Here is a 23,627-nt window from a genome sequence, read left to right as displayed (position 1 = left end):
TTCTCATTCTCGGTTTGGTTTGTAAATCTTTCTCCTAACATGAACAATAAAAGGCAGGTGAAATAATTATGAGAACACATCAAAGGCCAATCTGGAATATGAAGTAGTTATCATGCTTCAGAATTTGCTTACAAGAAACACACGGACATTGGGTGCATGCCCCCGTAAGTGCACACACAACACCAGAAAGATTACTGTAAACATTAAATGTGTTTCAAGACCTGTCATACATTTCTCCTAAACTAGAGAATCTAACCCATGTTACAAATGCTCTAACAATATTACCTTCAAAAGCGTATTTAAGTTCCCAAAATTATCATTTTGCTTTAGCACAAGGTCTACAAACCGACAGCACTTTTCTGGGTTTGTGTTTAGATATGTAGAAAAACCGCTTCTATCCAGGTTACTTCTTTCCAGTGTACCTCTGTCAAAAAAAATGGAGATGATATTGTAGCTGCTTCAACTAATACTGAGGATGAATGAAGTGGAACAACCACAGAGATAAGAACTCACCTGCTTTCCAATATCAAATGGGACATATTTGTATTTGATCATGTGTAGGATCTGTCGTTTCATTGTGAGGACAAATAGCACAATCCAGTAGCATAACAATATCGGCCAGAAAACAGGCACATCCAGTACAGAGATGAAGGTCATGATAAATGCAATAACGAAAGCCTTTGTGATTGAATACCTGAAAGTCAAAAGAACCAGTGAGTACAAAATCAATACAACATCCATATACTTAATAACTCCAATATCCTGAACAAATGACAATTCACTTTGCTAATTGCTTTTGATTTTATGACGTAACCAGTTCTTTCATGAAGTTAGGGTATAGGACCAATGCAGTATACTGCCCAGGACCATGAATTAAGTTGCAGCAAGAATCTGAAATTTAATGCTTGATTATACTAACTAATTACTTCTGCAACCTAAACTCGGAAAGATAAACACCCCATTAAGAAAAGGCATGCGATAATCTCTGCAACCTGATTGCAATAAGGCAGCAGCTAAGAGACCGCTTTGACAGCAGAATCATCCTTCAAAAGCACAGAGCTAAGCTCACAGTCAACTACCGAAACAGTTAAGGTGGCCACTCATTGGTCCGAAAACAGGGAAATTAGCTTACAGATTGACGATTCATCTAGTGAACTTCATTTCCCTACTTAACATCTATTCAAACAGTCAAATATGATTGTTATACACACCACTACTGCACAATGGAGCTAAAAGCATGAAGAGATTTACCAGAACTTAAACTCGGGGAGGCGGCGAACGAAAGGCTTGAACTCATCAGCACCTTTGGTCGGCAGTGAAGGGCCATCCAAAGGTTCAAGCTCCGGGTCAACTTTCGGTGAGAAGAACCCAATCAAGAGGTTCAAGACGTAGATTCCGAGCCCATACGAGATCACATAGAAGCCCTGGACATAGTAGACACGCAGAATGTAGATCATCGCCACAACTAGGGTTCCAAGCCACCTCTGAAGCGTGTGAGGCGTGGACCGATCCAGATAGTACTGGAATGCTCTCGAGAAATCGCTCTTCCATTGGGCCACTGGTGACGTCTCCGCCGCTCGGTCGCTGCCGAGTCCCTCCATCGGAATCGGGGCTGTGATTTTCGCCGCGAATCTCTATGAAAAGCAAAAATAGGAAGTCAAGAAGAAGAAAAATTGCGAGCGGTGAGGAATCAAAAGGGCGGAGCTGAACTGGAAATGACCGATTTGGAAGGTGAATTAAGAATAGCGGGAAATTTACCTGGAATTAGGGTTTCGAGCGTGGACAGCCAAAACGAGGAAGTCACGACGGTTGCCGCTAAGCTATTGGGTTGCGTCTGATAAAGGATAGTGTGATTCACCCGCGTACTAGTCAGAAGGCCTAGAGACCGGGTCGGGTCAAGCAGCCCAGATTTACTTCTGTTTTCTTGGACCAATTTCTATCACAGGAGATTCGCCTCCCAATACATTAATGTATTGATTTATTAAGTAGACGGTTTGATACAAAGGTAGGTTGGCTGACTTGGCTCTACGTATTAGTATATACTAGTTTATCCTAATCTTCAGTTAGTCTATCATTGTAGGGAGTTAGTCTGCTACAATGAAAAGTTGGTCTACATTTAATGTATCGTTACGTCTATGTTGATTATAATTAGAGTGCAATTTAAATGACACATTGACATTGCATGAAGTTATCAAGTTTAAGTTTATGCTAATTAATTGGTTTTCATGTCAGTTAGTATCAACCCGAAATTGATCAGCTAAAATAAGCATATTGTGTTAGAGGAAGTTCACTCATTAAGTCACTAGGTCATTAAATCATTATATTTTTCACTGCTTTTTTATGTTTGTTTCCACCCGTTGGGTCTAGGTTACTGGGTCAGGACATTATTCATTCAATATTCTATTAATTTATTTATTGTAAATAAGAAATATATTATGTAAATTGTGAGCCCCGGAAAAATTTAATGAGTTAAGGTGAGATCATTCGAAAACTATTTGACGATATCGTTAATTATTAATGTGCTTAGGAATATATTTCAAAATTTTTCACAAGGTGAAATCTTCAACTTAAGAGTCCGATAATAAAGCACGAGACTCGACGATCATAGTGGACGCTCCAGATTTGCCCTAGAAGCTTCTGAGCTCGCGGCCCGTTTCTCCAGCCCAACGACCCGATAGAGTGACCTGACCGAAACTTCGTCGTCTAACTACCTTAGGGTGGTGCACCGGTGCCGTTCAGTTCATGTCATCGTTGCGGACACACTTCTGGTCGTGATGAAGTCATACATTAATCGAGGAAGGAGTATTGAGGCTAGAGAGTTTCGGGTTTTCCGCTTGTTCTTCAATTAATTTTAGCAACTTCGACCTTTATCGTTGATGCATAAGGTGAGGAAATCCTTCTACTCTTCATGCTCTATGTTTTGGTATAATCAGTTTTGGCCTTTTGGGTTTTAATGAATTGTCGTTTTGGGTGTCATTGGCGGTCTCTGAGATTGTTGTTCACGGCAATTTTCGCTAATGTCAGCTACGATCGGGCTTGAGCCACGCTAGAGGCCAGTTGCTCTAGGTTAGTCTTTGAGTCAGTTCGGTGACCTACAAATTGACCTCGGTTAACTGGTCTTTGGATTTTTTTACCAATGGAAAGTGGAAATCATCAATTTTGTGACTCAAGTCATTTTGATGACCTGGAGACCGGTTACAATTGAGACAGTTGAACTTGCTCTTAGAGTTGACCCATTTAACTCAGGACTTACCTGTTTAGCACAACTTGTGTCAATGCTACAGTTTGTGTTATTTTACATCACTTAGTATCAATTGAATTATTTCGTGTTATATGGTGTCATTTGATGATATTTCATGTCATTTTTTATGTTTGAATTCACAATGAAATTGTTACTGAACAAGATAAACAAAATGACTATAGGTTCAACATACCGTTTATCATATATATGCGGATGAGTTTGGCATAATAGCACGATAAATAAGACCACTAACACAAATTACCACTACATAATTTCGATCCAATATTAACATGCATGTCATATTCATGGATTGAGCGTGACTAAACCAAATACTAATTCGAAAACTTCAAGACCAAAATTTGTTAGCAAATAATTAGAGTTATTCGAGCTTCTTGCTCATCATTGTATTAGTATGAAGTTCTCCGTGGTTGAATTAGAAAATAAAGAGAGGGGACAGTTGAGTCATGTAAATCTCACATAAAATCTAGAAACCCACAGAAGCTAAACCATCATTTCTTTGCACCCAATTTGCAAATGGCGGATTACTTACCTGAAGACGTGATAGTTCGAATCCTGAAGAGGTTGCAGATCAAATCCCTAATCCGCTTCACCTGCGTTTCGAAACGCTGGCGTTCCATCATATTGGCCGACCCAGAATTCGCCAAGACCCAATTCCAAATAGCCTCTCAACACCAAACCCCCCGTCACAGGCTCCTCATCTCCACCGCCTGTGAATCTGAATGCAACTCACTAGACTTGGATGCGCCGCGGTCGCCGTTGGGATACAATTCTTCGGTTAGGTGCCCATTCACGCAACCGGGGGGCCGTCATGTCGCACTACTGTGCTCCTGCAATGGTTTGATACTCGCAACTCTTTATAAAGAAGAACACAGCATGTATATCTGGAACCCATCAACTCAATTCTTCAAAAAATTACCTGACCCAGCTGATCGTCCCGCAAAAACTCGTCTATTCGGCTGTGGTTTTGGCTATTTGTCGGCCACTGACGACTACAAAGTTGTAGCCGACTTCAGAGTCAGTTCTGTTGATGAGGTGAAGGGCAAGGAGATGCACATCTTCTCGTCAAAAGCCAACATTTGGAAAAGGACTGAAGCCCCCCCTCTCTTCGACTACAAGTTTGAATATGAGGGGACTCTTTCAAATGAGGCACTTCATTGGCTGGATGAACTTGGCATCTTTGCTTTTGATCTAGCAAAGGAGGAGTTCCAAAAAATGCCACTGCCTATTCAAGATGGTAAGGTTAAGTATCTCGGGGCTTTCGGAGACTGTCTGTGTGCATTTGATTGTGCAGAATTTTATACTGCTGGCTCCATTGATTTGTGGGTGATGAAAAAATATGGCGTGGCTGACTCATGGACCAAGCTCTTTAACTTAAAGGTTTCCGATCAGCCTCAGAATATAATGTATTTTTTGCCAGTCTCTGTAATGGAAACTAGTACATTTATGTACACAATGACTATACTAGGGAAACAGAAGTTTCTTAATTTGATAAGGATTGGTCATACGAAACAGAAGCCCAAAATGCATCTGTTGAGCAGGAATACAGATCTCATGGAAATGGTCGAATATGAAGAGACTCTACTTTGGCTTGGTTAGTCACTCATTTTCAAATTCCAACCCCATCTTTAATTTCTTCATTCACTGCAATTGTTTCATTCACATTTGTAGTTGTTTGAATCCAATAATATTTGCTTTTGTCAATTTTAGGTTGTGACTTTTAGTGGCTATAAAGGCATCACCAAACTTTGATATGTTCTTGCTTTAGTCTGTGTTTGTGCTTTGCTATAAACGACATAAGGGACCAAAGGCTATTGCCTCCTTTGAAACAGGGAAAACGCACATAACATAATCACCTGCTTATGCATCTGATAGTGGCATCCTTACCAGGCTTCATTTCCATGATGCAATATACTGCAGGTTGCATAATGTGTTTGATAAAGTTTTTGTTTTTATAGTCCAGATCTGAATGACCAGTCATTATGTACTACATATCAAAAGATGACATTCACTAGTATAATTTCTTCTCTGTTTCTTTTTAATTATTTTCTAATTGGAGTATCTTTGAAAAGAAACTTTTCATTTTTCATTAATCAAATCAAGTTTTTTTTTTTTTTTTTGAGAAGATTAATCAAATCAAGTTATTAAACGTTAGTTCTTTTGTATTCTATTTCTCTTCAGCTGCCCCTTAAATAGAAGGAAGGCAAGGGCAAGTATGTGGACCAGATGAAGTGGATGCATCTTGAAGAACCCTAGAGTACACTGTCGCAAGCAAGGTGCTATTTTAGTGATAACAAAATATTCTCCTGGGATATTGTAATTAGAGGTCAAAAGTAGTTGATGTCTGTCTGTAACTCTGATATTTAATATTTTTCATTTACATGAAAATGATATGTTATGATCGTGTTATTTCTATAAACCTATCAAAATTGGGATGGTTCTATTGATTATGTTTTATTGATATGAACATGTTAGCATGTCATTTAACTTTATTTTAATTCAACTTCTTTTTGTTTCTGATCTGAAACATGACATTTTGAGTTTTCAATCATTCCATCATGCTTTTGCCTGAAATTAGGAATTCAAGTGTTGATAACCAAAACGAGCAAGACGATGAATTCATGCTGGTTGCCTCTAAGCTATTAGGTTGCGTCTGATAGATGATAGTTTGATTCACCCGCGTACTTGTCAGAGGCCCTAGAAACGGGTCAGGTCAAGCTTTAATACTGTCTTCTTGACCCAAATTTCTACTATAGAGTTTGCCTATCGTACATCAATGTATTGATACATTATTTATACAGTTTAATATAGAGGTAGGTTGGCTATAAACATTAGTTAATTGACTAGCTTAGCTTGTCTTGAGTTAGTTATCATGGGCTCGCGATAGGGAGTTGGTTTATTATATTAAAAAGTTGGTTTACATTTGATGTATCAATATGTTAATGTTGATATCACATTGCGACATAAATGACACATCAAAATTCTACTATAGAATTTTTCTTGTAACGTGTTCTCCTCCAATTGGCTCGTCATTTTTCTTAAGTCTCAGTGAGATGATCTGCATATCTCTCACTTTGCCAGAATACCCAACTCTTGCTATATGAAGAGAGGAAAACAGAAAACTGAAACGCACGGAAGCAAACCATCATTTATTTGCACCCAATTTGCAAATGGCGGATTACTTACCCGAAGACTTGATAGTTGGAATCATGCAGAGGTTGCCGATCAAATCCCTAGTCCGGTTCACCTGCGTTTCGAAACGCTGGCATTTCATCATATTATCCGACCCAGAGTTCGCCAAGTCCCAATTCCAAATAGCTTCTCACCACCAAACCCTCCGTCATAGACTCCTCAATTCCGTCGACTCTGCATCTGAATCTGAATTCTACTCGCTAGACTTGGATGCGCCGCCGCCGCCGTTGGGAAACAATTCTTTGGTGCTGAGAGAGGTTAGGTGCCCATTCACGCAACATCAAGTGACAATATTGTGCTCCTGCAATGGCTTGATATTGGCAGCCCTTTTTGATGAAGAAAACAAAATGTATATCTGGAACCCATCAACTCAATTCTTTAAAAAACTTCCTGACCCAGCTGATACTTTGAGGAAGTTACTCTGCTTTGGTTTTGGCTATTTGTCGACCACCGATGACTACAAAGTTATTGCCAACTTTTCTGATGATTATTATGATGGTGAGGAGGTGGAGGTGGAGGTGGAGATGGAGAAAAAGGGCAAGTAAATGCACATCTTCTCATCAAAAGCCAACACTTGGAAAAGGACTGAAGCCCCTCTCGACTTTGACTTTGATTTTGCGGGGACTCTGTCAAATGAGGTACTCCATTGGCCGGACAACCTTGGCATCTTTGCTTTTGATTTAGCAAGGGAGGAGTTCCGAAGAATGCCGCTGCCTATTCTAGGTGGTGAGGTTAGGCATGTCAGGGCTTTCGGAGACTGTCTGTGTGCGTTTGATTTTGCAAATCTTGATACTGCTGGATCCATTGATTTGTGGGTGATGAAAAAATATGGCGTGGCTGACTCATGGACGAAGCTCTTTAACTTAAAGGTTTCCAATCAGCCTGAGAAGATACGTTATTGCTTGCCAGTCTCGATAATGGAAACTAGTACATTTCTGCACAAAGTGGTTAGATTCCGTGATGGGATGTTTATAACTTTGATAAGGATTGGTCATACGAAACAGAAGCCTGAAATGCATGTGTTGAACAGGAGGACAGATATCATCGAAAGGAAAATGATTTGTGGCCTCAATGAGGCCTAAGATTTGCGGCCTCAATCTTAGGTGTCATGCCATATCACCTACACACATCATCAATTTGTCAAATCATGACATGTAATTCTTGAGAAAAAGACCATCTTATCCTTCCAAAATCTAATGAATCTAAGTTATTTTGGCTTTCTTCTAAACAAAAATTATTTTGGTTTTTTTGTATCATTTTTTCTTTTCGTTACACTCATGATTAGATTTAAACAACAATTTTTTTTTTCGTCAATCAAAAATAGAAAAAAATTAATGTAATTCAGTCAATAGATTTGCATAACATATGTATATGAATTCAACCTTTGTTGGGCTCCTGTAAATTTTGAAAATAATGTGAAAAATACATATTCATATGATTATATATATTCTTTTGTTCATTTTTCTCTCTCTTTATGTAGCTAGGGTTTACACGTTATATTTGAGTTTATTATTTTTTGTTTGTTTTTTCCCTTATATTTAGATTTGTAGATGATAATTAATGGCTGGAATTTTTTCTTACCTCTTAATTTAGACATAATACCAAATTCAATTTATTAATGCTATTTTTTTGGATGAAATTAATCAATATTTGTAAAGAAAAGTCAATGCCTATTTCTTTACTACATTGATGCTATTTGGAAAGAACAATTATAGGAAAGAATTTAATTAAATGAAGAAAAATATTTGTCAAAGAATTTGTAGACATATCTCTTAAATTAATACATAATTAATAGCTTATCTTTTTTTTTTCGTCACCTAATTTAATTCATTAATGTAATTGATTCATCCCTTAACATCTAGAAGGAAATATAAAAGGGTAGAATTGGTGTTGCAATAGTATGATGTGGCAAGATTTATTATGTGAAATTGAAAATAAAATTTGTATTTGCTTACATGGCATGACACCTAGGATTTGAGGCCACAAATCTTAGGCCTCATTGAGGCCCTATATCATTGCCCATCATCGAAATGATTGAATATGAAGAGACTCTACTTTGGCTTGGTTAGTCACTCATTTTCAAATTTCAACCCCCTCTTTTCTTCATTCACTGGAATTGTTTCAGTTCACATTTGTAATTGATTGAATCCAATAATATTATACCATTTGCTTTTCTCAGTTTAAGGTTTGACTTTAAGTGGCTATTAAGGCATCACTAGTTCACTACACTTTGATATATTCATGCTTTATTCTGTGTTTGTGCTTGCTATAAACCGCATTAGGAAGCAAAGGCTGTTGCCTCATGGAAAACTATGTGCGCATAATCACCTGCTTATGCATCTGATAGTGGCATTCCTTACTAGGCTTAATTTCCATGATGGAATATACTGTAGGTTGCATAATGTGTTTGATAATTTTGTTTTTGTTTTTATAGTCTAGATTTAAATGACCGATCATTATGTACCACATGTCAAAAGATGGCATTCGCCAGTATAGTTAATTTCTTCTCCATTTCTTTTTAATTATTTTTGAATTGGAGTATATATTTAGAAGAAAACTTTTTAATTTTCATTACTGAAGTCAAGTTATTAAACATTTGTTCTTTTGTATTCTATTTCTCCTCAGCTGCCCCTTAAATAGAAGGAAGGCAAGGGCAAGTATGTGGACGAGATGAAGTGGATGCATCTTGAAGAACCCTGGAGTACACTGTTGCAAGCAAAGTGCCATTTTAGTGATAACAAAATATTCTCCTGGGATATTGTAATTAGAGGTCAAGGAGTTGATATATATCTGTCTATAACTCGGATATTCCATATTTTTCATTCACATGAAAATGATATGTCATGATCGTGTTATTTCTATAACCCTATCAAAATTGGGATGGTTCTATTGATTATGTGTTATTGATATATATGAAGATGATAGCATATCATTTAACTTGATTTTAATTCAACTTCTTTTTGTTTTTGATCTGAAACATGACTGAAAATCATTCCATTATGATTTGTCTAGAATTAGGATTTCAAGCGTGGATAGACAAAACGAGTAAGACGATGAATTCACGATGGTTGCAGCCAAGCTTTACTTTTTTTTTCTTGGCCCAAATTTTTATTTTAGAGTTCACCTATAGTACAACAGTATATTGATACGTTATGTATGCAGTCTGATATAGAGGTACTGAGGTAGGTTGGCTATAAACGTTAGTAAACTAGCTTAGCTTGTCTTGAGTTAGTTATCACTGACTCACGGTAGAGATAGAGTTGGTCTATTACAATAAAGAGTTGGTCTAAATTTGATTTATCGATATGTTAATGTTAATTGTAATCATATTGCAATTTAAATGACAGATCACCACTGCATAAAGTTATCATGTCTAATTTTATGAAACCTGATTAGAATGTCAATTAGTACTAACCCAAAATTGATCAGCTAAAATAAGCATATTGTGTTTCAATTCACTGTCTTAACTTAAGAGTTACTTGTTTAGTTCTAGTTATGCCAACACTATATTTTTATATTATTTCATGTCACTCGGTATAAGTTACGTTTAATGTTATCATTTATGCTTGAATTCATGGTAACATTGTTACTATACGAGATGAACAAAATAAAGTTGACATATGGTTGGGTTTGGCACAATAGCAGGACAAATAAGACCCAACTCTTGCTAAATGCAGAAAGAAAAAGAGAAACTATCCGAGTGTCGTTTGGAAAAAGTCAAAAAGGAAAGCACAGCGAGATACGACAGCGTTTCATTTGGGTCATGTAAATTTCGCATAAACCCGGAACCCACAGGAAGCTAAACCCATCATTTCTTTGCACAGAGCCGTCAGAGCGACCGAGCCAATTTGCAAATGGCGGATTCCTTACCCGAAGACGTGATAGTTCGAATCCTGGAGAGGTTGCCGATCAAATCCCTGATCCGCTTCACCTGCGTTTCGAAACGCTGGCGTTTCATCATACTCTGTGACCCAGAATTCGCCAAGGCCCAATTCCAAATAGCTTCTCACCACCAAACCCTCCGTCACAGGCTCCTCATCTCCACCGCCTGTGAATCTGAATTCAACTCACTAGACTTGGATGCGCCGCCGTCCCCGTCGGGATACAATTCTTCAGTTAGGTGCCCATTCACGCAACCGGGGGGCCATCCTGTCAGACTACTGTGCTCCTGCAAAGGTTTGATACTTGCACTTGTTTGTAATCAAGAAAACGACATGTATATCTGGAACCCATCAAGTCAATTCTTCAAAAAATTACCTGACCCAGCTGATCTTCCCTCAAAAACTTGTCTGCCCTGCTATGGTTTTGGCTATTTGTCGGCCACTGACGACTACAAAGTTATTGCCAGCTTCAAAGTCAGTGTTGCTGATGATGAGATGGAGGAGAATGGCAGCAGCAAGGAAATGCACATCTTCTCATCAAAAGCCAACACTTGGAAAAGGACTGAAGCCCCTCTCGACTTCGACTTCGACTTCTACTCCGACTCTGATTTTGGGGGGACTCTTTCAAATGAGGCACTTCATTGGCTGGATGACGAGGACGACGGACCTGGCATCTTTGCTTTTGATCTAGCAAAGGAGGAGTTCCAAAGAATGCCGCTGCCTATTCTACTAGATGGTGAGGTTTCGTATCTCAGGGCTTTCCGAGACTCTCTGTGTGTGTTTGATTTTGAAAATCTTGTTCCTGCTAGCTCCATTGATTTGTGGGTGATGCAAAAATATGGCGTGGCTGACTCATGGACCAACCTCTTTAACTTCAAGGTTTCCAATCAGCTTGGGGACATATATTATTGTTTGCCAGTCTCGGTAATGGAAACTAGTACATTTCTGCACAAAGTGACTAGATTCCGTGATGGGAATTTTATAGATTTGATAAGGATTGGTCATACGGAACAGAAGCCTGAAATGCATATGTTGAGCAGGAATACAGGTCTCATGGAAATGATTGAATATGAAGAGACTCTACTTTGGCTTGGTTAGTCACTCATTTTCAAATTCCAACCCCCTCTTTTCTTCATTCACTGGAATTGTTTCAGTTCACATTTGTAATTGATTGAATCCGATGATATTATACCATTTGCTTTTGTCAATTTTAGGTTGTGACTTTTAAGTGGCTATAAAGCCATCACCACACTTTGATATGTTCATGCTTTAGTCTGTGTTTGTGCTTGCTATGAACCGCATTAGGGAGCAAAGGCTATTGCCTCTTTTGAAACAGAGAAAGCGCACATGGCATTCGCTAGTATAATTCTTCTCTGTTTCTTTTTAATTATTTTCGAATTGGAGTATCTTCAAAAAGAAACTTTTTAATTTTCATTAGTGAAATCAAGTTATTGAATGTTGGTTCTTTTGTATTCTATTTCTCCTCAGCTGCCCCTTAAATAGAAGGAAGGCAAAGGCAAGTCTGTGGACCGGATGAAGTGGATGCGTCTTGAAGAACCCTAGAGTACACTGTTGCAAGCAAGGTGCCATTTAGTGATAACAAAATATTCTCCTGGCATATTGTAATTAGAGGTCAAGTAGCCTCGTCTGTCTCTAACTCTGATATATAATATTTTTCATTTACATGAAAATGATATGTTATTACCTTGTTATTTCTCTAACCCTATCAAAATTGGATGGATCTGTTGATTATGTGTTATTGATATGACGATGATAGCATGCCATTTTACTTGATTTTAATTCAACCTCTTTTTGTTTTTGATCTGAAACATGGCATTTTGAGTTTTCAATCATTCCATCATGTTTTGCATAAAATTAGATAGAGTCAACTCTGTCATATCGCCAACATAGTGGCAAATATTATCTTGTTGCTGGGGAAAATGGCTCTGGAAATTTCTTCTGTCTCAATAATCTTTGTGGCATGTTGGAATCAGAATAAATGTGGTTACCATAAAATTGGCTAGCCTGGTTAATAGAGATCAATTAGAAGCCGAAGGAAACTTCTACAGCTGGTTCAAGTTCAACTGTTCCAGTACCCAGTTTTTCTCTTTTACAGAAAAAAATAATTGAATTTTACTCCTCCTATTTAGAACCAGGACTTGTGCACCTTCATAGTTTGGTGCCTCCTCTCCTGCACATGATAGAGTAATTAGTACTGGTGGGGTGGGAATGCTTACCCTTTTTTAATCTAATGTTGCCATCACATGCACATAATGCATCAAATTTGGTATATGCACTTTTCATTTGTGGCATCAATGTGCTATTGTCTTGTTAAATCGTGGGCACTTTCATGCATCTATTGCTTTCCCTTGAAATTAGGGTTGTTATTTATGGCATCCCACAGTGTAGCAAATTCGTTACATCTAAAACTTACAAATTTCTTTTGGGGCAATATGAATTTTCATGCATCTACTGCTTGGCTATTTGATGCATGAAACAAAGAGCTTATTCTGCCCTAAGAATTAAATGAAAGGCAACAAAAGTTTTTCGTTTTTGTGGTTTTTGGCCACATGAATTTGCAACCATTATCAATAAAATTCAGAAACTGGTTTGATGTCACCCGCTTCGGAATATGGCAGCCACACTCTTTATATTAGTACATTATATTCCTCATTTAAGATTTATGTATTTTCATTTTTAATTTTCATAGTTCGAATTAGTAAATAAACTACGTTATTTTTTAAATATTGTCTCTAGAACAAATTTCTCAATTTTGATAAATGATAGTCTCAAATTTCTCCGTGCACTCATCAGAGGGCCTAGAAATGGGTGGGGTCAAGCTTTACTTCTGTTTCCTTGGCCCAAATTTCTATTATAGAGTTCGCCTATGGCACATCAATGTATTGATACATTACGTATACAGTTTGATATAGAGGTAGGTTGACTATAAGCATTAGTAAACTAGCTTAGCTTGTCTTGAGTTAGCTAGGATGGTCTACATTTGATGTACCAATACGGCAATACGTTAATGTTGATTGTAATCATATTCCAATTTAAATGACACATCAACACTGCATGAAGTTATCATGTTTAATCGTGTTTTATGTCAATTAGTATCAATCAAAAATTGATAAGCTAAAATAAGCATATTGTGTTACATGTGAGTCGATTTGCTTAACTCAAGACTTACCTGCTTAGCAAGAGTTATGCCAACGCTACATTTTTTGTGATATTTCATACATTTCATGATAAACAAAATGACTAGATAGGTTTAACATCGTTTATGGTTTTGGCAGAATAGCACCATAAATAAGACCCAACTCTTAGCCGTATGACGAAAGAAACAGAGAAAACTATCCGAGTGTGGTTTGGAAAAAGAGAGAGAAAAGCACAGAGCAATACGATAGCGTTTCATTTGGGTCATGTAAATTTCACATAAACCCTGAACCCACAAGAAGCTAAACCATCGTTTCTTTGCACAGAGCCGTCAGAGCGACCGAGCCAATTTGCAAATGGCGGATTACTTACCCGAAGACGTGATAGTTCGGATCCTGGAGAGGTTGCCGATCAAATCCCTAATCCGCTTCACCTGCGTTTCGAAACACTGGCGTTTCATCATATTGTCCGACCCAGAATTCGCCAAGACCCAATTCCAAATAGCCTCTCAACACCAAACCCCCCGTCACAGGCTCCTCATCTCCACCGCCTGTGTATCTGAATTCAACTCGCTAGACTTGGATGCGCCGCCGTCGCCGTCGCCGTTGGGATACAATTCTTCGGTTAGGTGCCCATTCACGCAACCGGGGGGCCGTCATGTCATACTACTGTGCTCCTGCAATGGTTTGATACTTGCAACTCTTCATAAAGAAGAAAACATGTATATCTGGAACCCATCAACTCAGTTCTTCAAAAAATTACCTGACCCAGCTGATCGTCCCGCAAATACTCGTCTATTCGGCTGTGGTTTTGGCTATTTGTCGGCCACTGACGACTACAAAGTTGTTGCGGACTTCAGAGTCAGTTCTGTTGATGAGGTGAAGGGCAAGGAGATGCACATCTTCTCATCAAAAGCCAACATTTGGAAAAGGACTGAAGCCCCCCCTCTCTTCGACTACGAGTTTGAATATGAGGGGACTCTTTCAAATGAGGCACTTCATTGGCTGGATGAACTTGGCATCGTTGCTTTTGATCTAGCAAAGGAGGAGTTCCAAAGAATGCCGCTGCCTATTCAAGATGGTGAGGTTCAGTCTCTCGGGGCTTTCGGAGACTGTCTGTGTGCATTTGATTGTGCAAAACTTGATACTGCTGGATCCATTGATTTGTGGGTGATGAAAAAATATGGCGTGGCTGACTCATGGACGAAGCTCTTTAACTTAAAGGTTTCCGATCAGCCCGATCAGCCTGAGAATATAATGTGCTGTTTGCCGGTCTCTGTAATGGAAACTAGTACATTTATGCAGAAAGTGACTAAACCCTTTGGTGGGAAACAGAAGTTTCTTAATTTGATCAGGATTGGTCATACGAAACAGAAGCCCGAAATGCATGAGTTGATCAACAAATCAGAATACAAGGAAATGGTCGAATATGAAGAGACTCTACTTTGTCTTGGTTAGTCACTCATTTTCAAATTTCAACCCCATCTTTAATTTCTTCATTTACTGCAATTGTTTCAGTTCACATTTGTAATTGTATGAATCCAATAATATTATACCATTTGCTTTTGTCGATCTTAGGTTGTGACTTTTAGTGGCTATAAAGGCATCACCACACTTTGATATGTTCATGCTTTAGTCTGTGTTTGTGCTTGCTGTAAACCGCATAAGGGAGCAAAGGCTATTGCCTCCTTTGAAACAGGGAAAACGCACGTAATATAATCACCTGCTTATGCATCTAATAGTGGCCTTCCTTACCAGGCTTAATATCCATGATGCAATATACTGCACGTTGCATAATGTGTTTGATGAAGCTTCTGTTTTTATATATAGTCAAGATTTGAATGACCAGTCATTATGTACACGTCAAAAGATGGCATTCGCTAGTAATAATTTCTTCTCTGTTTCTTTTTAATTATTTTCGAATTGGAGTATCTTTAAAAAGAAATTTTTTAATATTCATTACTGAAATCAAGTTATTAAACGTTGGTTGTTTTGTATTCTATTTCTCCTCAGCGGCCCCTAAAATAGAAGGAAGGCAAGGGCAAGTATGTGGACCAAATGAAGTGGATGCATCTTGAAGAGCCCTAGAGTACACTCTCGCAACTCGCAAGCAAGGTGTTCATCTTAGCGAGCACAGCATATTCTCCTGGGATATTGTAATAAGAGGTCAAGTAATCTATGTCTATCTGTAACTCTGATGTTTAGTATTTTTCATTTACATGAAAATGATATGTTATGATCATGTTATTTCCATAACCCTATACGTTCGATGGGTGAAGCTTTACTTTTGTTTTCTTGGCCCAAATTTCTACTATAGAGTTCGCCTATAGTACATCAATGTGTTGATACATTACGCATACAGTCTGATATAGATATAGGTTGGCTGTAAGCATTAGTAAACTAGCTTAGCTCGTCTTGAGCTAGTTATCATGGACTCACGGTTAGCTATAAGCATTAGTAAACTAGCTTAGCTTGTTTTGAGTTAGATAATGGACTCACAGTACGGAGTTGGTTTATTATTACATTTGATGTACCAATAAGTTAATGTTGATATCATATTGCAATTTAAATGACACGTCAACATTACGTGAAGTTATCATGTATTTTATGCTAATCGTGTTTCATGTCAATTAGTATCAACCCAAAATTGATCAGCTAAAATAAGCATATTGCGTTACAGTTGACTCGCTTAACTCAAGACTTACCTGCTTAGCAAGAGTTATGTGAACGCTACATTTTTGTGTTATTTCATGTCACTTGGTATAAGTTGTGTTTCATGTTATCATTTATGCTTGAATTCATAGTAAAATTGTTACTAAACGAGATAAACAAAATGACTAGACAAGTTTAACATATCGTTTATTACATGAGGAGTGAAATCTACACTCCCTATTTTACAAGCCACACTTTTTTTTTCCCTTTTTGATTGAATTTCTCATTAAAAAGGCAAAATTAAGTTACTAAAAATAAAAAATTTAAATTATTATACATAATATGGATTGTAAAATGGAGAGTGAATTTATATATAATTGGATTTAGCACAGTAGCACGACAAATAAGACCCAACTCGTGCTATATGAGGTTAAAAAAAAAACAGAAAACTATCCAAGTGTGGTTTGGAAAAGGAGAAGGAAAAGCACAGGGCGAAACTACAGAAGCTAAACCATAATTTCCTTGCACCCAACCCAAGCCTCCCAACCCCAACAAGTTTGGAAGCCCAAAACCATATGAGGTGGCTATGGACTCCCAGATGGCTGGGCACCGTAGCCACCATGCCGCCGCTGCCATCATCTTCACAGCCGTCCTCAACATCGGAGTCGTCTCCCAAGACGAAAGTGCCGCCCCCCGTTTCCTTTTTTTTTTTTATAAAAATAGATAACGTCCCAGAGTGCCAGACGGCTGGACAGTTGTAACAACGCAAAGTCGCAGACGTTATATTCGTGAACGTGTTCTCCTCCAATTGGCTCGTCATTTGTCTCAAGTCACAATGAGATGATCTGCACATCTCTCACTGTGCCAACTGTTGCTATATGAAGAAAGGAAAACAGAAAACTGAAACGCGCGGAAGCTAAACCATCATTTATTTGCACCCAATTTGCAAATGGCGGATTACCTACCCGAGGACGTGATAGTTCGAATCATGCAGAGGTTGCCGATCAAATCCCTAATCCGCTTCACCTGCGTTTCGAAACGCTGGCGTTTCATCATATTATCCGACCCAGAATTCGCCATGTCCCAATTCCAAATAGCTTCTCACCACCAAACCCTCTGTCACAGGCTCCTCATCTGCACCGTATCTATATCTGAATCGTTCAATTCGGTAGACGAGTTCAACTCACTAGACTTGGACACGCCGCCGCCGTCGCCGTTGGGAGAAACTTCTTTGGTGCTGAGAAAGGTTAGGTGCCCATTGACGCAACATCCAGTGACGATACTGTGCTCCTGCAATGGCTTGATATTGGCAGCACTTTATGATCAAGAAAACAAAATGTTTATCTGGAACCCATCAACTCAATTCTTCAAAAAACTTCCTGACCCAGCTGATCTTCCGTCAGAATTACTCTGTTTTGGTTTTGGCTATTTGTTGGCCACTGACGACTATAAAGTTATTGCCAACTTCAAAGTCAGTGATGATTATTATGTTGATGAGGTGGAGGAGGAGAAAAAGGGCAAGGAAATGCACATCTTCTCATCAAAAGCCAACACTTGGAAAAGGACTGAAGCCCCTCTCGACTTCGACTTTGATTTTGAGGGGACTCTGTCAAATGAGGTACTTCATTGGCCGGACAACTTTGGCATCTTTGCTTTTGATCTAGCAAGGGAGGAGTTCCGAAGAATGCCGCTGCCTATTCCAGGTGGTGAGGGTGAGTTTAGGTATGTCAGGGCTTTCGGAGACTGTCTGTGTGCGTTTGATTTTGCAAATCTTGATACTGCTAGCTCCATTGATTTGTGGGTGATGAAAAAATATGGCGTGGCTGACTCATGGACGAAGCTCTTTAACTTAAAGGTTTCCGATCAGCCTGAGAAGATACCTTATTGTTTGCCAGTCTCGGTAATGGAAACTAGTACATTGCTGCACAAATTGATTAGATTCCGTGATGAGCAGTTTATGAATTGGATAAGGATTGATCATACGAAACAGAAGCCTGAAATTCATGTGTTGAGCAGGTTTACAGATATCATCGAAACTGTTCAATATGAAGAGACTATACTTTGGTTTAGTTAGTCACTCATTTTCAAATTTCAACCCCGTCTTTTCTTCATTCACTGGAATTGTTTCAGTTCACATTTGTAATTGATTGAATCCGATAATATTATACCATTTGCTTTTCTCAGTTTAAGGTTGTGACTCTAAGTGGCTATTAAGGCATCACTAGTTCACTACACTTTGATATATTCATGCTTTATTCTATGTTTGTGCTTGCTATAAACCGCATTAGGAAGCAAAGGCTATTGCCTCCTTTGAAACAGGGAAAACTATGTGTGCATAATCACCTGCTTATGCATCTGATAGTGGCCTTCCTTAGTCCTTACTAGGCTTAATTTCCATGATGCAATAGACTGTAGGTTGCATAATGTGTTTGATAATTTTGTTTTTGTTTTTATAGTCTAGATTTAAATGACCGATCATTATGTACCACATGTCAAAAGATGGCATTCGCTAGTATAATTCTTCTCTGTTTCTTTTTAATTATTTTCGAATTGGAGTATCTTCAAAAAGAAACTTTTTAATTTTCATTAGTGAAATCAAGTTATTGAATGTTGGTTCTTTTGTATTCTATTTCTCTTCAGCTGCCCCTTAAATAGAAGGAAGGCAAGGGCAAGTATGTGGACCAGATGAAGTGGATCGATGCATCTTGAAGAACCCTGGAGTACACTGTTGCAAGCAAAGTGCCATTTTAGTGATAACAAAATATTCTCCTGGGATATTGTAATTAGAGGTCAAGGAGTTGATATCTGTCTGTAACTCGGATATTCCATATTTTTCATTCACATGAAAATGATATGTTATGATCGTGTTATTTCTATATCCCTATCAAAATTGGGATGGTTCTATTGATTATGTGTTATTGATATGAAGATGATAGCATATCATTTAACTTGATTTTAATTCAACTTCTTTTTGTTTTTTATCTGAAACATGACATTTTGAGTTTTCAATCATTCCATCATGCTTTGTCTGGAATTAGGATTTCAAGCGTGGATATACAAAACGAGCAAGACGATGAATTCACGATGGTTGCCGCCAAGCTATTGGGTTGCATCTGATAAAGGATATTTTGATTCACTCGTGTGCTCGTTAGAGGGCCTAGAAACGGGTCGGATCAAGCTCTACTTTTGTTTTCTTGGCCCAAATTTTTATTTTAGAGTTCACCTATGGTAGAACAATACATTGATACGTTACGTATGCAGCCTGATATAGAGGTACTGAGGTAGGTTGGCTATAAACATTAGTAAACTAGCTTAGCTTGTCTTGAGTTAGTTATCACGGACTCACGATAGAGATAGAGTTGGTCTAAATTTGATTTATCGATACGTTAATGCTTTTTTTTTTTTTTTTGATCGGGTTAGTTGTTAGTAACTCACACACCCATGCAGTGGTATCCCAGCGCCAGGACACCTGCACCGACATTGCGGCGAAAGCCTGACAAAGCCAGACTAATCCACTGCACCGTAGACGCACGAACCCAAAAGGGTTCCTCAAATCTGCTGGCCACGGGATGGAGCTGGGATTCGAACGCTAGATCTGGGGGTTCCAGACTAGGCCATTCGACCAACACACCACACCACATTAACATCGATACGTTAATGTTAATTGTGATCATATTGCAATTTAAATGACAGATCACCACTGCATGAAGTTATCATGTCTAATTTTATTCTAATCGTGTTTCATGTCAATTAGCACTAACCCAAAATTGATCAGCCAAAATAAGCACATTGTGTTTCAATTAACCGTCTTAACCTAAGAGTTACTTGTTTAGCACTAATTATGCCAACACTATATTTTTATACTATTTCATGTCACTTGATATAAGTTACGTTTAATGTTATCATTTATGCCTGAATTCACGGTAAAATTGTTACTAAACGAGATAAACAAAATAAAGTTAACATATGGTATTGGCTGGGTTTGGCACAATAGCAGGACAAATATGACCCAACTCTTGCTAAATGAAGAAAGAAAAAGAGAAAACTATCCGAGTGTCGTTTGGAAAAAGTAAAAAGGAAAGCACGGAGAGATACGACAGCGTTTCATTTGGGTCATGTAAATTTCGCATAAACCCGGAACCCACAGGAAGCTAAACCATCATTTCTTTGCAGAGAGCCGTCAGAGCGACCGAGCCAATTTGGAAATGGCGGATTGCCGATCAAATCCCTGATCCGCTTCACCTGCGTTTCGAAACGCTGGCGTTTCATCATACTCTGCGACCCAGAATTCGCCAAGGCCCAATTCCAAATAGCTTCTCACCACCACACCCTCCGTCGCAGGCTCCTCATCTCCACCTCCTGTGTATATGAATTCAACTCACTAGACTTGGATGCGCCGCCGTTGCCGTTGGGATACAATTCTTCGGTTAGGTGCCCATTCACGTATCCGGGGGTCCGTCATGTCGGACTACTGAGCTCCTGCAATGGTTTGATACTTGCAACTCTTTATAATCAAGAAGAAAAGTTAGATAACAACAACATGTATATCTGGAACCCATCAACTCAATTCTTCAAAAAACTTGCTGACCGGTTCTCAAAATTACACTGCTTTGGTTTTGGCTATTTGTCGGCCACTGACGACTACAAAGTTATTGCCAGCTTCAGAGGCAGTCTTGTTGATGAGGTGAAGAGCAAGGAGATGCACATCTTCTCATCAAAAGCCAACACTTGGAAAAGGACTGAAGCCCCTCCTCCCTTCGACCGCTGCTTTATATATAAGGGGATTCTTTCAAATGAGGCACTTCATTGGCAGGAAATGCTTGGCATCGTTGCTTTTGATCTAGCAAAGGAGGAGTTCCAAAGAATGCCGCTGCCTATTCTAGACGGTCAGCTCGGAGCTTTCGGAGACTGTCTCTGTGCATTTGATTATGCAAATGCTGTTACTGCTGGCTCCATTGATTTGTGGGTGATGAAAAAATATGGCGTGGCTGACTCATGGACCAAGCTCTCTAACTTAAAAGGTTTCCGATCAGCCTGAGGATATAATTTGTTGTTTCCCAGTCTCGGTAATGGAAACTCGTACATTTCTGCGCATAGGTACTGTTCCTAGAGACGGTGAACGCGAGTTTTTTGATTTGGTAAGGATTGGTCATACGAAACAGAAGCCTGAAATGCATCTGTTGAGCAGGAATACGGATCTCTTGCACATGTTTGAATATGAAGAGACTCTACTTTGTCTTGGTTAGTCTCAGTCTCTCATTTTCAAATTTCAACCCCATCTTTAATTTCTTCATTCACTGCAATTGTTTCAGTTCACATTTCTAATTGATTGAATCCGATAATATTATACCATTTGCTTTTCTCAGTTTTAAGTTGTGACTCTAAGTGGCTATAAACTGCATCACTACACTCTGATATGTTCATGCTTTAGTCTGTGTTTGTGCTTGCTATAAACCGCATAAGGAAGCACACAGGCTCTTGCCTCCTTTGAAACAAGGAAAACGCACATAACATAATCACCTGCTTATGCATCTGATAGTGCCATTCCGTACCACTGCAGGTTGCATAATGTGTTTGATCAAATTTTTGTTTTTATAGTCCAGATTTAAATGACCAGTCATTATGTACTACATGTCAAAATTTCTTCTCTGGTTCTTTTTGATTATTCTCGAATTGGAGTACCTTTAAAAAGAAACTTTTCAATTGTCATTAATGAAATCAAGTTATTAAACGTTGGTGCTTTTGTATTCTATTTCTCCTCAGCTTCCCCTTAAATAGAAGGAAGGCAAGGGCAAGTATGAGGACCAGATGAAGTGGATGCATCTTGGAGAACCCTAGAGTACACTGTTGCAAGCAAGGTGCCATTTTAGTGATAACAACATATTTTCCTGGGATATTGTAATTAGAGGTCAAGTAGCCTATGTCTGTCTGTAGCTCTGATATTTAATATTTTTCATTTACATGAAAATGATATGTTATTACCTTGTTATTTCTAAAACCCTATCAAAATTGGGATGGTTCCATTGATTATGTGTTATTGATATGACGATGATAGCATGTCATTTAACTTGATTTTAATTCAACCTCTTTTTATTTTTCATCTGAAACATGGCATTTTTAGTTTTCAATCATTCCATCATGTTTTGCATAAAAGTAGATAGAGTCAACTCTGTGATATCGCCAACAGAGTGGCAAATATTATCTCGTTGTTGGGGAAAATGGCTCTGGAGATTTCTTCTGTCTGAAGAATCTTTGTGGCGTGTTGTAATCAGAATAAATGTGGTTACCATAAAAATGGCTAACCTGGTTAATAGAGATCAATTAGATGCCCTTGGAAGGAAACTTCTACTGAGACTTCCCTCCACTCTGGTGTCTCACGTGCAAATTGAATCTCGTGGTTGTGCAATGTCTGGTAGCTTCTTATCTTTGGCATAAATTATATATAAGAAGCTACCAGAGACTTCGGGGCTGCAGTGCGTTTGTTGTAAGCTTTGGATGAAAAAAAATATAAGTTCAGGTGCAGGGGTGGAGGATAGAGTAAGATTCTTAATTGGCTCTTTGGTCCGAGTCTCTCAAACATTGCAGCATCTCTTGTATTGTTTTAGATCGGAAAGCATAGTATAAGGGTTTTAATTTTTCTTTTGTGTTTTTGTGGGTCTCTCATCTCCTGCTGGTTCTTTTTTTTTGAGCTTCTGCTACTTTTCTCTTGTGTGGAGTGTGGATACCTTATTCCCTTTATCTTATGCTCTGATATTTTGAATTGTATTTGAAGGTCATGTATGTCTGTTAGACTGACTGCTATTTATGTAAACCCTAAGATTTTAGAATGGTGATGTTTGTGGAATTTTGCAACACTCTGAATTTCAAAGTCCCTATAAAATTCTTTGAACTTAGCAGGAAGAATGTTTTGTTTTCTATATTGATTTTTTGATTTTTAGAAGAATGTTTTCTTCTCGTTGTCTCCCTTTCATTGATTTTTTGATGCCGTGCGTTTAGTTGTTCTGTTTAGGTTTGGCTAAATTGGTTTTAATACAGATGCATTGGCTGTTGAGAATATGTCTGCTTCTCTCAGTCATTCGAGAAGGATACTACTGACTATTTGATATGTCTCAGAAACCTGATCTGGGAGCCAACTTATAGAACATGAGCTTTTCACATCCCCGACTTATTTCAATTTATCCTTGCCCACAGATCACAATACACCAAATTCCATCACAAAGGTTGTTGATTGCTTTGGTTACATCAGCTGGTTCAAGTTCAACTAGTACCCAGTTTTTCTCTTTTACAGAAAAAATAATTGAATTTTTCTCCTCCTATTTTGAACCAGGACTTGTGCACCTTCATAGTTTGGTGCCTCCTCTCCTGCACATGATAGAGTAATTAGTGCTGGTAGGGTGGGAATGCTTACCCTTTTTTATAATGTTGCCATCACATGCACACAATGTATCAAATTTGGTATATGCACTCTTCATTTGTGGCATCAATGTG

At 38.4% G+C, this 23,627-nt stretch overlaps 4 protein-coding genes and 2 long non-coding RNA genes across 10 annotated transcripts; 4 read left to right on the top strand and 2 right to left on the bottom strand.

The window, feature by feature from the left end:
* Window positions 1–92: 92 nt before the first annotated feature.
* LOC133717860 (protein RER1B-like) lies at window positions 93–5,884 on the bottom strand. 2 transcript variants are annotated; one of them, XM_062144612.1, is made up of 5 exons: window positions 5,866–5,884; window positions 1,759–1,796; window positions 1,252–1,634; window positions 514–694; window positions 93–424 (listed from the first exon to the last, which is right to left on the bottom strand). In XM_062144612.1, the coding sequence occupies exons 3-5, from the start codon at window positions 1,599–1,601 to the stop codon at window positions 404–406; spliced, it is 552 nt and encodes a 183-aa protein (XP_062000596.1). In that variant the 5' UTR covers window positions 1,602–1,634; window positions 1,759–1,796; window positions 5,866–5,884; the 3' UTR covers window positions 93–403. The 2 variants fall into 2 exon arrangements, with proteins under 2 accessions (XP_062000596.1, XP_062000589.1); XM_062144605.1 differs by lacking the exon at window positions 5,866–5,884 and having other exon boundaries at window positions 1,759–1,919.
* On the top strand, window positions 3,573–22,169 carry LOC133717839 (F-box protein CPR1-like). 3 transcript variants are annotated; one of them, XM_062144593.1, is made up of 3 exons: window positions 3,573–4,639; window positions 21,161–21,380; window positions 21,903–22,169. In XM_062144593.1, the coding sequence occupies exons 1-3, from the start codon at window positions 3,776–3,778 to the stop codon at window positions 21,911–21,913; spliced, it is 1,095 nt and encodes a 364-aa protein (XP_062000577.1). In that variant the 5' UTR covers window positions 3,573–3,775; the 3' UTR covers window positions 21,914–22,169. The 3 variants fall into 3 exon arrangements, with proteins under 3 accessions (XP_062000577.1, XP_062000570.1, XP_062000584.1); XM_062144586.1 differs by lacking the exon at window positions 3,573–4,639 and adding an exon at window positions 17,089–17,994; XM_062144600.1 differs by lacking the exons at window positions 3,573–4,639; window positions 21,161–21,380; window positions 21,903–22,169 and adding exons at window positions 17,089–18,039; window positions 18,780–19,007.
* Window positions 4,646–5,770, top strand: LOC133717879 (uncharacterized). Its single transcript, XR_009850000.1, has 2 exons — window positions 4,646–4,853; window positions 5,441–5,770. It is a non-coding gene; the product is annotated as an uncharacterized LOC133717879 (long non-coding RNA).
* Window positions 10,180–12,044, top strand: LOC133727240 (F-box protein CPR1-like). Of its 2 annotated transcripts, XR_009855065.1 has the most exons (3): window positions 10,180–11,425; window positions 11,547–11,692; window positions 11,821–12,044. XR_009855065.1 is itself a non-coding variant. In XM_062154848.1 (2 exons), exons 1-2 carry the CDS (start codon window positions 10,306–10,308, stop codon window positions 11,829–11,831), a joined length of 1,131 nt encoding a protein of 376 aa, XP_062010832.1. In that variant the 5' UTR covers window positions 10,182–10,305; the 3' UTR covers window positions 11,832–12,044. The 2 variants fall into 2 exon arrangements, 1 of the variants encoding a protein (XP_062010832.1); XM_062154848.1 differs by lacking the exon at window positions 11,547–11,692 and having other exon boundaries at window positions 10,182–11,425.
* LOC133727239 (F-box protein CPR1-like) lies at window positions 13,845–15,792 on the top strand. Its single transcript, XM_062154847.1, has 2 exons — window positions 13,845–14,940; window positions 15,501–15,792. Exons 1-2 carry the CDS (start codon window positions 13,845–13,847, stop codon window positions 15,563–15,565), a joined length of 1,161 nt encoding a protein of 386 aa, XP_062010831.1. The 3' UTR covers window positions 15,566–15,792.
* On the bottom strand, window positions 16,485–21,163 carry LOC133717884 (uncharacterized). Its single transcript, XR_009850008.1, has 2 exons — window positions 20,728–21,163; window positions 16,485–17,532 (listed from the first exon to the last, which is right to left on the bottom strand). It is a non-coding gene; the product is annotated as an uncharacterized LOC133717884 (long non-coding RNA).
* Window positions 22,170–23,627: the final 1,458 nt, after the last annotated feature.

The sequence above is a fragment of the Rosa rugosa genome, chromosome 1 (assembly GCF_958449725.1).
Source record: "Rosa rugosa chromosome 1, drRosRugo1.1, whole genome shotgun sequence".
Taxonomy (NCBI): Eukaryota; Viridiplantae; Streptophyta; class Magnoliopsida; order Rosales; family Rosaceae; genus Rosa; species Rosa rugosa.
Note: the sequence above shows the minus strand (reverse complement) of the source record. Positions and strands in the feature narration are given on the sequence as shown.